Source organism: Helianthus annuus, chromosome 2 (genome assembly GCF_002127325.2).
Source record: "Helianthus annuus cultivar XRQ/B chromosome 2, HanXRQr2.0-SUNRISE, whole genome shotgun sequence".
NCBI classification, from domain to species: domain Eukaryota; kingdom Viridiplantae; phylum Streptophyta; class Magnoliopsida; order Asterales; family Asteraceae; genus Helianthus; species Helianthus annuus.
In genome coordinates, this window is record NC_035434.2 from 51859381 (window position 1) to 51873192 (window position 13812).

General features: G+C 38.5%; 3 protein-coding genes across 4 annotated transcripts; all 3 read right to left on the reverse strand.

Moving 5' to 3' along the window:
* Nucleotides 1-2065: 2065 nt before the first annotated feature.
* On the reverse strand, nucleotides 2066-4929 carry LOC110914423 (NAC domain-containing protein 26). 2 transcript variants are annotated; one of them, XM_022159224.2, is made up of 5 exons: nucleotides 4774-4929; nucleotides 3969-4176; nucleotides 3547-3761; nucleotides 2730-3120; nucleotides 2066-2451 (listed from the first exon to the last, which is right to left on the reverse strand). In XM_022159224.2, the coding sequence occupies exons 2-5, from the start codon at nucleotides 4126-4128 to the stop codon at nucleotides 2438-2440; spliced, it is 780 nt and encodes a 259-aa protein (XP_022014916.1). In that variant the 5' UTR covers nucleotides 4129-4176; nucleotides 4774-4929; the 3' UTR covers nucleotides 2066-2437. The 2 variants fall into 2 exon arrangements, with proteins under 2 accessions (XP_022014916.1, XP_022014910.1); XM_022159218.2 differs by lacking the exon at nucleotides 2066-2451 and having other exon boundaries at nucleotides 2477-3120.
* A 6143-nt stretch (nucleotides 4930-11072) lies between these two features.
* LOC118489010 lies at nucleotides 11073-11775 on the reverse strand. The gene is made up of 2 exons (XM_035986518.1): nucleotides 11506-11775; nucleotides 11073-11419 (listed from the first exon to the last, which is right to left on the reverse strand). The coding sequence occupies exons 1-2, from the start codon at nucleotides 11771-11773 to the stop codon at nucleotides 11256-11258; spliced, it is 432 nt and encodes a 143-aa protein (XP_035842411.1). The 5' UTR covers nucleotides 11774-11775; the 3' UTR covers nucleotides 11073-11255.
* A 67-nt stretch (nucleotides 11776-11842) lies between these two features.
* LOC110888843 (NAC domain-containing protein 2-like) lies at nucleotides 11843-12735 on the reverse strand. The gene is made up of 3 exons (XM_022136349.2): nucleotides 12322-12735; nucleotides 12019-12233; nucleotides 11843-11923 (listed from the first exon to the last, which is right to left on the reverse strand). The coding sequence occupies exons 1-3, from the start codon at nucleotides 12482-12484 to the stop codon at nucleotides 11843-11845; spliced, it is 459 nt and encodes a 152-aa protein (XP_021992041.2). The 5' UTR covers nucleotides 12485-12735.
* Between the last annotated feature and the right edge of the window lie 1077 nt (nucleotides 12736-13812).

The window sequence follows — 13812 nt, forward strand, 5'->3', positions numbered from 1 at the left end:
TTGCCCCCCCCATTGTTGTTATGTCGCAAGATTACTCCCTGCCGTCAACTTTTGTTAACAGTCAACATAATTAAGTAATGGTCAAAGGGTACAAAGGTCATTTGCAACATACCTTTGTATCTTATACATTACACCACCCTATACATTGATAAATCAAAGCACTATACCCCCCCCCCCACCTTCCTACACCGCTCCTCCACTCCTGTTCAGTGCGATCTTCTCCGGCCATCACCTTCTTCGGCGATCTTCACAGCTCCGGCGATCTTCATCTCCAGCGATCTTCACAGCTTCGACAAAATCGTTCTTCTCTAGCAATCATCACAGCACCGACGACAATGCCGCTAGTTTGTTGGCTGATCCAATACCTGATCCGCCACACGTCAGGTTCAATCATCCATTGTTAGTTAATCAGGGTCGGATTTGTGTCAGTGTTAGTTAATATCATGTAATAAACAGGGTTAGGGTCGGATTTGTGTCAGTGTTAGTTAGTCTCATGTTAAACAGGGTATTAACAATTAGTCTGATTTCCATGTTAATTTTGTGATGTTTGGTGTTTTTTTTTACAGTTGACCTGACGATGAGCCTATCAAGCTCATCAGTGGTGGTCCACCTGGTGGTCTCCATGTTTGGTAGGCCTGTCCTCAACGATAGTAAATTGTTCAATCTGTGAGATCTTTAGGGTTGCAGCAGGTAGATTTGTGCATTTGTGAGATCTTTAAGGTTAAATGACCTTTTGAGCATGTTTGAACAGGTTAAGCATGTTTGAACAGGTTAAGCATGTTTGAACAGGTTAATTTGTGCAGCATATTCATTTTGAGCATGTTTGAACAGGTTAAATGACCATTTGCAGCTGCAGCAGGTTTGAGTATGTGTTTTGCATTTGCAGCAACTTAATACTGTTAAGTGCTGTCTCAAATCTCTTTTTTATATTGCATTTGCAGCAGGTATGTGTTTGAGTATATGTGTTTTGTAGCAGGTATGCGTTTGAAATAAGATGATTGTTGTAAGCAGTTTACAGCTAATGTTTGTAGCCAAACATGTGGATATTTGAGATTGAAGCTTAATAAATGGATGAAATAGGATAGAGTTAGATTCATATTTAGATGATTATTGCAAGCAGTTTTTGATATATGCTTGTAGCCAAACATGTAGATACATGAAATTGATGGATGAAATATGACCAATTCATATTAAGATCATTGTTGCAAGCTGTTTACAGTTCCAAAGTTTGATATAGGATAGATTGAAATTAAATGACCATTTACAGCAGGTTAGGCATTTAGTTTGTTTATGTGCATTATCTGATTCAATTACCAGGTTTTACACTTAGTTTCTGCATCCTTTGACTTTGGCTGGTCAAACCTTTTTAGCGGGAAAGGTTTTGGTTACTGCAAGAGGTAAGGAAGCAATGAAATACTTAAAACGGGGGGTAATAGTGTTTCTTACAACAAAGTATAGGGGGTAATAAGAAAGGACAATTTAGTCATTTAACAACGGGGGTAATACGTTTGTTTAGAACAAACCATAGGGGGTAATACGAAAGGGTAACATAGTCATTTCACATTCCATTTAACAGATCTGTTAACTTATTTGACAACAGGGGGTAATCTTACGACATAACAACAATGTTGGGGGCAAATTGCATTTTTTTCAGGGAGGGGGTCAGAGTGCCAATTGGCTTAAACCCCAGGGGGTAAAATTACAGTTTACTCAAAAAAAATTATCGTATCAAAAAGTTATAGCCGTTTGAAAATTGGGGGTGAAGTAGGTTCAAGGGAGAATGACCATAATACCCTTCCCTCTTTTACACTTGTCAATCCCATATTATCTCCTACACTTCGCACGAAACATGATCTCTACATTGTACATATAACTACTAAACCTTAAAACCGGATTATAAAAAAACTAATAACCAAACCAGTCAATTGGTTTGGAGTTTATGACTTTTGGTTTTTATTCTCACCCCTAGTAGCATTGGCCGTTTGCAAAAACGACGATATGGACAAAACTAAGAAGCATCGTTATGAACTTTCGATCCAGTCTAGCCATGTTTCCATCCAACATATAGCATTAAAGATCATCATGGGTCGTCGATACATGACTAAAACTCGGGTGTAATGTGTAAACCCAAATCATGTCAAACCAAACTTTTTTTTAATTTTACAAGTTACAACACAAATAAAAAAACTTGCTACCTCATGGTTTCTTCTTTCTAAAGGAAAAGTTTTCTTGTCCTACAAGCAACTACTCAAGATGCTATGGAACATAAATACTTCACCATTGTATGCCTTTTCGTCCTAACACTCTCATTCTTTCCCTCTTTGGATGTATTCTCGGAACTACCTGAAGACGATGTTGTGTTAACGCCATATGGCGTGCTCTCGTTCCTATTTTCCACTTTGGAAGTGTCTCCGGCAAAAAGTATGCACTCTTTGTTTTATGTTAGAGACACTGTCAAACAATATAACAATATAACAATAAGCACACATTAGACAAGAGCAAAAGAAAATTTTCATTGTTTTTTTAGTCCCAAACGTGTCAAATCATAATAAGTTACAAATATATAGCTAAATAGGAACCGTATTACTGTTTTTGTAATTATAACTAACGTGCTAAGTATTTGCACTTTTGTTTTAAAAGTGGACATAAAAGTGTTTGTAGATCAACCCAACCTGACCTGGCCCATTTTGACCGACGCAAAAGATGTCCTATTCAACCCAAACCCAAACCTGATGTGACGGGGCGTATGACCACTTCTTTGGACTTTGCTGGTGTAGAAAGATTGTATTTGACACAAATTTTTTGATCTAGAATGTCTTTGTCTAGTTCCTGTAAGAGGGCCATTGAGTCAAAGTATTCATCTGAGGTCACGGTCAAACAACTCGAATTGGCGGAGCTGGAAGAACGGGATCCTGGATCGATAAGATCGTTTAACTCAATGTAGTCTCCACACAAAATACAGTCCATATCAGATGTGTTTTCATGTCTTCTACTGTTGACATTTATAACTGTATTTGGATCCGAATTATCGGAGATATTGACACCAATATCAGCAATGCAATGTGTGGAAGGTGGTTTATAATCACCAGCCAAAAACACTCTGCATAACGCCCTGTGATCCTGCATACCGTCCAACCAAACCAGTTCATATCGAGTAAGGGTGCTAAACGGGTTGTATTTGTGGGTCTAGCCCGAACACGACACGTGTAATAGCGGTCTTAACACGAATACAACCTGTTTAGCCCAAATTTTTTTAATCTTTTTTGCCACTATTACTCTAAAATTACTACAATATATGACCAAATTACAACTATTACTCTAAAATTACTACAATATATGACCAAAAATACAGATGTATATAAAACAAATACATTTAAACTATAAAACCTCATGCCCATTATCCTCTACACTTATTTTTTTAATTATAAAAATAAGTGGGGTTAAACGCGTCAACCCATTAACCCGCCAGGCCAAACCCAAGCCCACGAATTTTGTGTTAGGTTCGTGTCGTGTAATTCAATATTAATATTATGATAATGCGCATACCTTTGTACCGTTGTCACATCTCTCGGTTATTCTGTATTCTTGCATCACCCAATCCGTCTTTCGTCCATGAGAGGCTCGCCCCTCGTAAAACTGAAGTGTAGTTCTCGAACCAAGGATGGAAGAGTTTGAATACATCTCACAAGCATCCCCAATTTGCACCCATAATCCACACTCTGCATCCTTTTTTACCCCAGAGCACAAGTACCACAAGTCAGCTGCAAGTTACATTTTCATTTGTTAAGATTTAAAAAAAAAAAAAAAACAAGATTAAATACACGCAAATCTTGATTATCTCCTTAACCCCTTGAAGGTCGCCTGCACAATGTAAGTTGTGCTTTACCTGGTCCCACTGGTTAGCAGGTATTGGTGGGGCCCGGGAGTTTTATTAATTAATGCAAAATAGGAATTGTATTGATACTAACCGGGTAGAATAGAGGGCTTATATTGGTACGGATTTACATCCGAAGTTACATTTAAAGGGAGAGGTTTTCCCCTTTTGAAATCGCGCAATGACATAAATATCGCCTCATCGGTCCAATATTCATTTTCGGCTACAAATGGTATGCATGATGAAGTACACATTGGAAGTTCTACCCAAGATGAACAAAAACTTTGATTCAAAATTGGTTGCTGCATAAAAGAACATAAAGGTTACTAGATTTATCCCTAAAAAAGAAAGATAAACAAGGCAATTTTGACTCAAAAGTCAAAATCAAATCTTGATTTGAACAAATTACAAACTAGTAATCAATGATCAATATTTTGAGCACATCCGAAACAAGATTAACAAGACTGATGAATCTAAACCCATCCTACTTGACTTATAAACGACTACCTAACCGCGATAACTGAATCAAATGGTGACTTCCAGCATTGACTTTTATGGTCAAACTGACCATTTCATGGACCATGATCAAAGAGACAACTATACAGTATACACATTGATCAACAATTATCCTGTTTCAAATCATCACTTTTAAAGGTGCACAAACCGGGTTTTTTTAGAACCGCAACCGGGTAGGAATTGGGTCCGGGTTTGGTCAACAACCAGTTCCGGGTACGTTCGGGTTTTGACTGGTTTGGCAGTGTTTTTTTGGGTTTTGGCCGTTTCGGGTCCGGGTTTTTGACCGGGTAGAGGTGGTTCCGGTTCAGTTCCTTTTTCTAAACCTGGGTCGGGTAGAACACAATACAATACAATACAAAAGATGGGGTGAATCCAATAAATACCTGTAGGGTAGAACACAATACAATCTAGTCTGTTTGTGTGTTTATGATCGATCAAGTTTGGAGATATTTGTAGGGTGAAATTGAACTGGAACGATTTGGTGAATGTTGTTGCCTACGTGGCGTGATCTTATTGATTTGATGATGATCGGTAACGTTGTACACCTGACCTCATTCAAATTAACGCGCTTTTATAAAAAAAAGATTCTTCCTTCTCTTTTCTTACGTTATGAAAATTGAAAAAAGATGTTAATATTCAATAGTATGTATTTAATTATTAAGTTAAAAATTAATCTTTTTAATGTTAATCAGTCAAAGGTTTTTATTATTATTATTTTTATATTTATTTATGAAAAAAGATGTTAATATTCAATAGTATGTATTTAATTTAAGTTAAAAATTAATCTTTTTAATGTTAATCAGTCAAAGGTTTTTATTATTATTATTTTTATATTTATTTATTTTTTGCAAGTTAAATTGATGAGATAATATATATATTGTTTATAAGTTTATAAATTGTTGCCACCAACAAATTTGTTTAGGAAATTACTTGAATTTAAAATGACTTGAAAGAAGCGCATTATTTCGTGCCACCAACGAAACCACCCGATCACTCGAATAGTAAGGCTAGGAGGTATGAGGCTAGCTCATGATTTGTCATATAGGACCATTATTAATGTGCTACACCACCCTACTCATTACATCATGGTGGTTCACGTGGATTAAACCATATCAACCATGTCCCTCCCATTTGATGATTTAAAACAAAAATAAATTAAGAAAATAAAGAGGATAGTGGTTTAGGTCATGACCACACCCTTAGGGTTGTAGTTTTGGATGATGGATTAGAGGTGGGTGACGTGGCCCCTAAGTGGAGGGTCATGGTGGTCATGAGTGTCATGACCACACCCTTTTGTATGGGAGTGGTAATGATGTATGTAGTAATTTGTGGGAAGTTAGCAAACCCTTTTCTTGTCACTAAGAGGTGTTTATACTTATAATTGCTTGTGACGATTGTGTAACGTGTGGATGAGCTCAATATCAATCGGTATTGAAAATACATTGTACAGTACAGTTTCTGCGTCATTATTTGTTGGAGCTAGCTATTAGTCCAAAGCCATGGTCATGGATAATGCATAGCACACCAAAAAAGGTTTGCTAGGTGTTCGTGGTAACGGTCTATACTAAGGAGCTATGTGCTTGCAACATTATGTACTTGCCGCCTAACTTACAAGAGCTAAATTTCGACTCGAGAGTAGTTTTTCAAGCTTAAATTTGGCTCAGGCTCGACTCAGCTCGTTTATTATATATTAATTAATTTACTTATACGTATAATTTTTTGATTATATTTTTTTATGCATAACATTATATATTATTTAGTTATTTTTGCATAAATTTATATAATAACTATACAAATATATATTTAGTATGTTAAATTATTAATGAAAGGCTTGTTTAGGCTCACGAGTGGCTCAAATACAATAAATAAAGCTCGGGCTCATTTATTAAACAAGCTAATTCAATTCCATTACTTAAACTTCTTGAATGGAATTCATTATACATCAAGTATGATAATCCTTATTTTACATAATACAGTTTATCACATTTATCTTGCATACATATATAGTTAGGAAGGTTTTATGCAGAACACTAGTTTAGTGATTTATAAAGTGTTATGGTATTTCCTTCAATGGTCAATAATACAACATATGGGAGTATATATAGAGATACAGCTACAAAGTAATTCTCCTAATAATCTGCACATGATTGTGGTTTCCTAAATTATGTGATATGCACAATATGCTTCGCTAATACACCCCTTCTGTTTGAGCGGTAGTGTTGACAGACGGTCAAACTGGAACGGAAACTCTCGAACAACTGTCGGGACAACCCTTTGGTGAAGATGTCTGCATACTGGTAGGAGGATGGCACATGTAAAACACGAACCTGACCCAGGCGAACTTTTTCACGAACAAAATGAATATCTAGCTCAACATGTTTAGTCCTATGATGCTGAACCGGGTTTTCGGATAGATACACCGCGGAAATATTGTCACAAAAGACAATAGTGGCCTGGTGAAGTGGAATATGTAGTTCAAGTAGTAAATTACGCAACCAAGTGGTTTCAGCGACTGCATTGGCAACACCATGGTATTCAGCTTCAGCACTAGAATGGGAGACCGTGGGTTGCCTTTTAGAGGACCATGATAACAGATTGTTACCCATATAAACACAGTATCCAGATGTTGAACGCCTGGAGTCGGGGCATCCAGCCCAGCCCGCATCAAAATAAGCAGTAAGTGATGTTGTCGAACTGGGTGTTAATCGTAAGCCCAAGTCTAGAGTGCCCTGAATGTATTGCAAAATCCTTTTTAGGAAAACGAAATGCGGTTCGCGAGGAGCATGCATGAACAAACAAATTTGTTGTACCCATAGGTTATATCGGGGCGAGTGAAAGTCAGATATTGAAAAGCTCCTGCAAGATTGCGGTATAATGTCCCGTCGGGAAGTGAATCTCCTTCAGAAGCACTTAGCTTGGAGGACGTATCCACCTGTGTGGCACAAGGTTTGCATGAAGACATATTAGCACGGTGTAATATGTCTCGTGCATATTGAGACTAAGACATGAATAATTCGTTAGCATCCCGTTGCACTGTGATACCCAAAAAATGGTGTAAAGATCCCAAATCTGGCATAGCAAATTCCCTCGAGAGAAGAGTGATAATGGACTGTAGTAATTATGTGGATGAAGCTGTAAGAATGATATCATCCACATATAATAGCAAATAAGCAATTTTATCACCGTGGCGATAGATAAACAAGGACATGTCACATAAGCTGCCTCTGAAGCCGTGAGAAACAATGAAGCTAGAGAACCGACTAAACCAAGCGCGCGGTGCCTGTTTGAGTCCGTACAAGGACTTGCGTAAACGATAGACATAATTAGGCCGAGATATATCTGTAAAGCCTGGTGGTTGGTGCATAAAAACAATTTCCTACAAGTTACCGTGTAAAAAAGCATTTTTAACATCCAATTGATTTATTTGCCAACCCTTGGTGACTGCAAGTGAGAGAACCGTTCTGATCGTAGCCGGTTTAACAACCGGACTAAATGTGTCTTCACAGTCAATCCCAACCGTTTGTGACTTTCCATTAACAACAAGTCGTGTTTTGTACCGCTCTAATGTCCCATCAGCTTTAAATTTGTGGCGATACAACCACATACAACGAATAACAGGATGGGATTGAGGGCATGGAACCAGTTCCCAAGTATCATTATCTACTAATGCTTTGTACTCACAGTGCATGGCGTCTCGCCAATTTGGGTCAGATAATGATTTCACATGGGAGTTAGGTAGAGGAGATATGGTGGTCGTGGTGGTGTGGAGATTGTACTTCGGGTTTGGCTTTGTGATACCGTGTTTTCCCCTAGTGGTCATGTTGTGAGTATTAGAGGCAGGTGGTGGATGGGATGCTGTATGTGTAGGTGGGGCATGAGGGTGAGCCATATGTTGAGGAGTGGGGGGTGAAGGTGGGGCCGGTGCTTGGGGAGGTGGTGTTGGGGATGAGTGGGTGGCGGATGTGGTGTGTGGGGCACGGCAGGGCTGGGCATTTTGGGTGGAAAGCTAAAATGGTTTGGGTTTAATGGCTCATCATCAAGAAATTGGTAGGCGGTTTCGGGTAAGGGATGGGAAAACGGGAAAGAGTCCTCGTTAAAATCAACATGACGTGAGATGTGAACCTTTCCGGTCAAGGGGTCAAGACAACAATAACCACGAAAGTTGGGCGGGTAGCCAAGGAAGATGCACCGGTGAGAGCGTGGGAGAAGTTTGTTCGGTTGAGTGGCAGACTCGTTTGGGTAGCAAGCACATCCGAACACTTTAAGATGATCATAAGTTGGGTGGCAAAGGTATAGAGCAAAGGTGGGTGTGTTATAATTGAGCCGTTTCATGGGAAGGATGTTATGTAAGTAAGCAGCGGTATGGAGGGCCTCGACCCAAAAGGTAGGAGGAATGTGAGCATGGATGAGAAGGGTCAAGGTGAAACCATTAGGGTCAAATTCGATAGAAACAAGGTTATCACGGGTAAATTTAAGCACAGATATAAGGTTTTTAACTACAGTGGGTGCATAAAGTATACTTTTAAGGACATAAGAGTGGTTATTGGTTTTGTGAAAGCCATGTCCCGAACCCAAAATTGGTAAAGACTGTCCATTACCTACAAGTATATTAGTATTAACAGATTTAGATAAATGGGAAGCGATCTTACCCTGATCTGCAGTCACATGTGAAGATGCACCTGTGTCCATATTCCAGTTCGGATCAGCCTGATTCAAGGTGAGAGTGGACAAAGCAGGCCCGAGCTCAGTTGGTTGAAGAGGGTCGACCGGTGGGGTGGGGTAGGCTAGAGGTGGGCCGTATGGGAAGCTGGTGGGTGGTGGTTGTTGTTGGGCTGTGAGTCCATAGCCGGGGTAAGGCTGCTGGGCTGATGGCGAAGGGACAGCAGGGTTTGGTGGTGTGGCTTGCGTCCTAGACCAGGAAGGAGTCCAAGGCGACTGAGCTGGGTGTGGGCAGGCTGGAGGAGTAGGCCACCAGCCGTAAGTTTGCTGGGTCGGGTTTGGGTTGTAGTAGGGGTAGGTACCGGGTTGTTGTGAGTAGTTATGGGTGTAGTTGGGGTTGCGGCCTCGGCCACGGCCTCCGCGATAGTTGTTTTGACCACGGCCGCGTCCACGGGATGGAGGGCGTTGTTGGTACAGGTCATAGTGTTGGGCAGGATTGTAAGAGGGTGGTGGGTTCGGCTGTGGTGCAGGTGGTTGAGAGCCGGTGGAAGGTTGGTTACCACGAGGGACGGTGAGGGCGGCTTGTTGTCGGGCGGCTTGTCGACGTTGTTCTCTTTCAATCATATCACGAGCGTCATCCCATGAAGTGTTGGTTTGATTAATGAGTGACGCCGTAGTATCATATTCAGGCGGAAGGCCTTGAACCATTTGCAGGACCAAGCGAGACTCTGTGACCGGCTGATCGACATCATTAAGTTGTTCTGCAATATCTTTTAGTTTCTGAAAATAATCATTTAAAGAAGAACAAGTGGCAAGGGTTGTAGTAGTAAAGGCTGTTAGCAAGGAGGAAGCACGAGAATTCTTATTGTTCTGAAATATAGCTTGCAATCGGTTCCAAGCTTTTTGTGCAGTAGTTTGGTCATCAAGAATTCTTACCAAAAGATCATCTGATAAAGTGCCATAAATCCATTGCAAAACAATGGAGTCTACCTTGGCCCAAGAGTCGTAACTCTCGTCCGATTCGTCCAGAGGGCCGGTTCCGTCAATGTGTTTCAACACGCCGTACCCCTTTGCATGAAGCTTGAAGAGTTTCACCCAAGCGGTGTAGGTGACTTTCTCTCCGTCCAGAGTGCGGACTTTATTCTGAATATTCGTGACATAATAAACCGGGTGAAGATGTTTGTTGTTATCGGTCGAAACCGATTTAGAAGAGGTTGTGTCTTTTTCTGTCATGGCTGCCAAAGAGCAAACAGTAGGGTGAAGCAAAGGAGTGGCGGCACAAGGAGGTTAGGGTTTATTTATTTATTTATTTATTTTTGAAAACTATGCTCTGATACCATAAAGTGTTATGGTATTTCCTTCAATGCTCAATAATACAACATATGGGAGTATATATAGAGATACAGCTACAAAGTAATTCTCCTAATAATCTGCACATGATTGTGGTTTCCTAAATTATGTGATATGCACAATATGCTTCGCTAATAATTTAGAGTTGTTTTTTTTTTCTTGCAATAATTAGTGTTCTGTAATAATTTTCATCCTACAGTAGTATTATGATAAAAAAAATAGTATTAGACTATTATATACACTTGATCAAAATGGTTTGACGACACCAATTGAAAGTTTTGAGTTTATAGATCATCAAGTATCTCAATGCTTTCTTTTATAGTACATAACAAAACATGTTAAATAGTATCTAAATGGATGATTGTCACATAGAAGTGTATAGTAATACAATTTAATAAAATATTACATAAAAATTCCAGTGAATCTAAATTATTGCTAACAATATGTGAAAATTTATAGAAAAATATCTTTAACAGCAACCAGTTTATGGGTTAATGATTAGAATTTAATGAACAAAAAACTCAATGATGGCTATATTAACATCAATGCATCAATAAACTTTGTTATTTTCAATTTACATAAAGTATCAAATTGGTCAATATCTCGATAATCCATCAAAAACATTGTTATCTATAATATATAACAAAACATGTTATAAATATCTGTTATTTAACAAACAAGAACTTGTCAGATTCAAACATTAAAGGTTTGCATCTTAAATGTGGTCACTTTTCACACATAATTGACACTATCTACATGTTTTCCTAGACCATAAATATAAATCTTGCCACCCCGTCGGTATCAAAATTCAAAACTTGTACTAGATTCAGTCTTCACCCTTCACTGTCTCCTGTTTCTAGAAGAACAACTTTAGGAAACACAAATAGTTCTTCATTTTACGCCTTTTCGCCCTACTAACACGCTCCTTCTTTCCCTCTTTGGATGTATTTTTGGAAATGTTGCAGTCTTTGGAGGTCACTTGACCCGAGCGTTTGGAGTCTTGATCTGTTATAAGAGAGACTGTTTACAAATCAGACACTAAGCACATAGTAGATCGAATCGAAAACCAAGAAAATAAATTTAACAGAAGAGAAAAGGCGCAATACCTGAAGTAGCGAGGCGTATGAACACTTCTGTTGACTTTAAAGGTGCAGAAAGATTGAAGTTTACACTAGAATCCTTAATGTCATTCTCTATTTCTTGTAAGAGAGCCATTGAGTCAAAGTACTCATCTGAAGTCATGGTCAAACAGCTTGAGTTGGCGGAACTGGAAGAGCGTGATCCTGGATCGATAAGATCGTTTAACTCAATATAGTCTCCCGTGAAAATAGAATCCATTTCAGATGACTGTTTAAGAACAGAATCTGGAGTCATTCCCTACAAAACATATGCAAAATTTTCAAAATTCTGTGCATGTTTACAAATGAGAGAGCAAAGAACTCATTACAATACGCAACTCACCACAAGTTGACTCACTGAAACCGTTTTTGGCGCCAAATATACTCTACATAATGCTCTAAAATCCTGCATATTGCCCAACCAAGCCACTAAGCCAGTCACAACTTTTGAAATCTAAAATGCGCAATCAATGTAATGGGCCTAATAGATAGCCTGCTTACCTTTGTATCGTTGTCACATTTTTCAGTTATTGTATATTCTTGCATCATCCAACCCGTTTTTCGGCTATGTGAGGCCCGACCCTCATAAAACTGAAGGGTAGTTCTTGAACCAATGATAGTAGAGTTAGAAAACGTCTCACAAGGTGCCTCGGTTTCCTGCCAGAATCCAAACTCAGCATCCTTTTTTACCCCGGACCACAAGTACCACAAATCGGCTGCAAGTTGCATTTCCTTTGTAAAGATTAAAACAAGATATAGTACAAACAAATTCTGATTATATATCTATATAGAGTGTATACTAACCAGGTAGATCTGAGGGCTTATATTGGAAAGGATTTACGTCTGAAGTTGCATTTTCGGGCAATGGTTTTCCCCTCTTGAAGTTGAACAATGACGTAAATATCGCCTCATTGGTCCAGTTTTCGTTTTCAGCTGGAAGTGGAATGCATGATGAAGGAGGACACATTTGAGCTTATGTTCAAGATGAACACAATCTTGATTCAAATCTGTTGCTACATGAAATAAGATAACGGTTGTAAATCAGGTAGAAATGGAGAAAGATTCTTCAAAACATATTTTCATGACCCAAGAAATTATATGATTCACATCAATGATCTATCCACTTGAAATGGTATTTATTCACCCTAAAAGAAAGGTCAGTCAACATCTTAACTGGATTTGAGAAAACCAGTACTAGAATTCAGTAATCCATATTTTGAGCATAACACGAACAAGATAAACAAGATCATAAAGCTGATAAAGAGCTAGTATTGACTTTTTATGGTCAAACTGACCAATTCAGACATATTAAATGTGTCCTTCATCATCAAATATGTTCAAGATGAACAAAATCTTGATTCAAATTCATTGTTACATGAAGACAACGGTTTTAATTCGACTAGATAATAATAAAAATCCCAATAAATTATGTCTCAGAATTCAGATCATTGATTGCTTACTCATTTGCCCTAAATATGGTCAACAATACCCTTAAAAAGTCAACATCTTATCCTGTTTTGTCAAAATTTGTACTACAAAGTACAAATCAATAATCCTTACCCAACAATGGGACTTAGGCCCATTTGTCGTGTTTTCGAACGACCTCCCATGCCTCGACATGTTGAAAACCGCTCGGATATCTATCTTTAAATTCCTTTAAAGCGACTTTCATCACGTTGAGACAGTGTTGTAGAGATCGCTAGGCGCCAGTCGGGCGGTGGAGTACTGACTAGGGATTAATCGGATCGGAATTTATATATATAATTTTTAAATTTATATATATACACACATACATTAATATCAATATAATATTTAAAAATAGTTCAAAATTCAAACAACTAAGTTTAAAACATAGCAAATCAAGTATTTAAACATTCAATACACAAGTTAATATCAATATAATACTTAAAAATAGTTCAAAATTTAAACAATGAAGTTTAAAACATAGAAATTTAAGTATTTAAACATTCAAACATTAACATATCAGTCATGGCCTCATGGAATATGTTTTAATAGGTTAAAAACATGTTTTTTTTTTTTTGCGCCAGATTGGAACTAAACAACTTGGGCCATGTATTTAATGGTTAAAAACATTTGTTTGGGCCAAATTTAAACTAAAAAAGAGTGGGCCGACTAGAAACGATTTGGCCGACTTGGGCCGATTTGGACCGCCTTGCACCGACTAGGACCGACTTGGACCGACTACCGACTAATGGTCCGACTAGCTCAAAATTAATCAGTCAACGCCCGATTAGCGCCTAGGCGCCGATTAATTCCGATTTTTACAACACTGCG

What these genes read in the sequence shown, in the direction of transcription:
- LOC110914423 (XM_022159218.2), bottom strand. Translation starts at nt 4,128, where the DNA reads ATGTGTACTTCATCATGCATACCATTTGTAGCCGAAAATGAATATTGG. An exon ending in TAAGCCCTCTATTCTACCCG is followed by an intron (nt 3,762 to 3,968) that starts GTTAGTATCAAT and finishes TGTAACTTGCAG; the next exon opens with CTGACTTGTGGTACTTGTGC. An exon ending in GATGTGACAACGGTACAAAG is followed by an intron (nt 3,121 to 3,546) that starts GTATGCGCATTA and finishes GACGGTATGCAG; the next exon opens with GATCACAGGGCGTTATGCAG.
- LOC118489010 (XM_035986518.1), bottom strand. Translation starts at nt 11,773, where the DNA reads ATGACTCCAGATTCTGTTCTTAAACAGTCATCTGAAATGGATTCTATT. An exon ending in CATACGCCTCGCTACTTCAG is followed by an intron (nt 11,420 to 11,505) that starts GTATTGCGCCTT and finishes ATTTGTAAACAG; the next exon opens with TCTCTCTTATAACAGATCAA.
- LOC110888843 (XM_022136349.2), bottom strand. Translation starts at nt 12,484, where the DNA reads ATGTGTCCTCCTTCATCATGCATTCCACTTCCAGCTGAAAACGAAAAC. An exon ending in TAAGCCCTCAGATCTACCTG is followed by an intron (nt 12,234 to 12,321) that starts GTTAGTATACAC and finishes TGCAACTTGCAG; the next exon opens with CCGATTTGTGGTACTTGTGG. An exon ending in AATGTGACAACGATACAAAG is followed by an intron (nt 11,924 to 12,018) that starts GTAAGCAGGCTA and finishes GGCAATATGCAG; the next exon opens with GATTTTAGAGCATTATGTAG.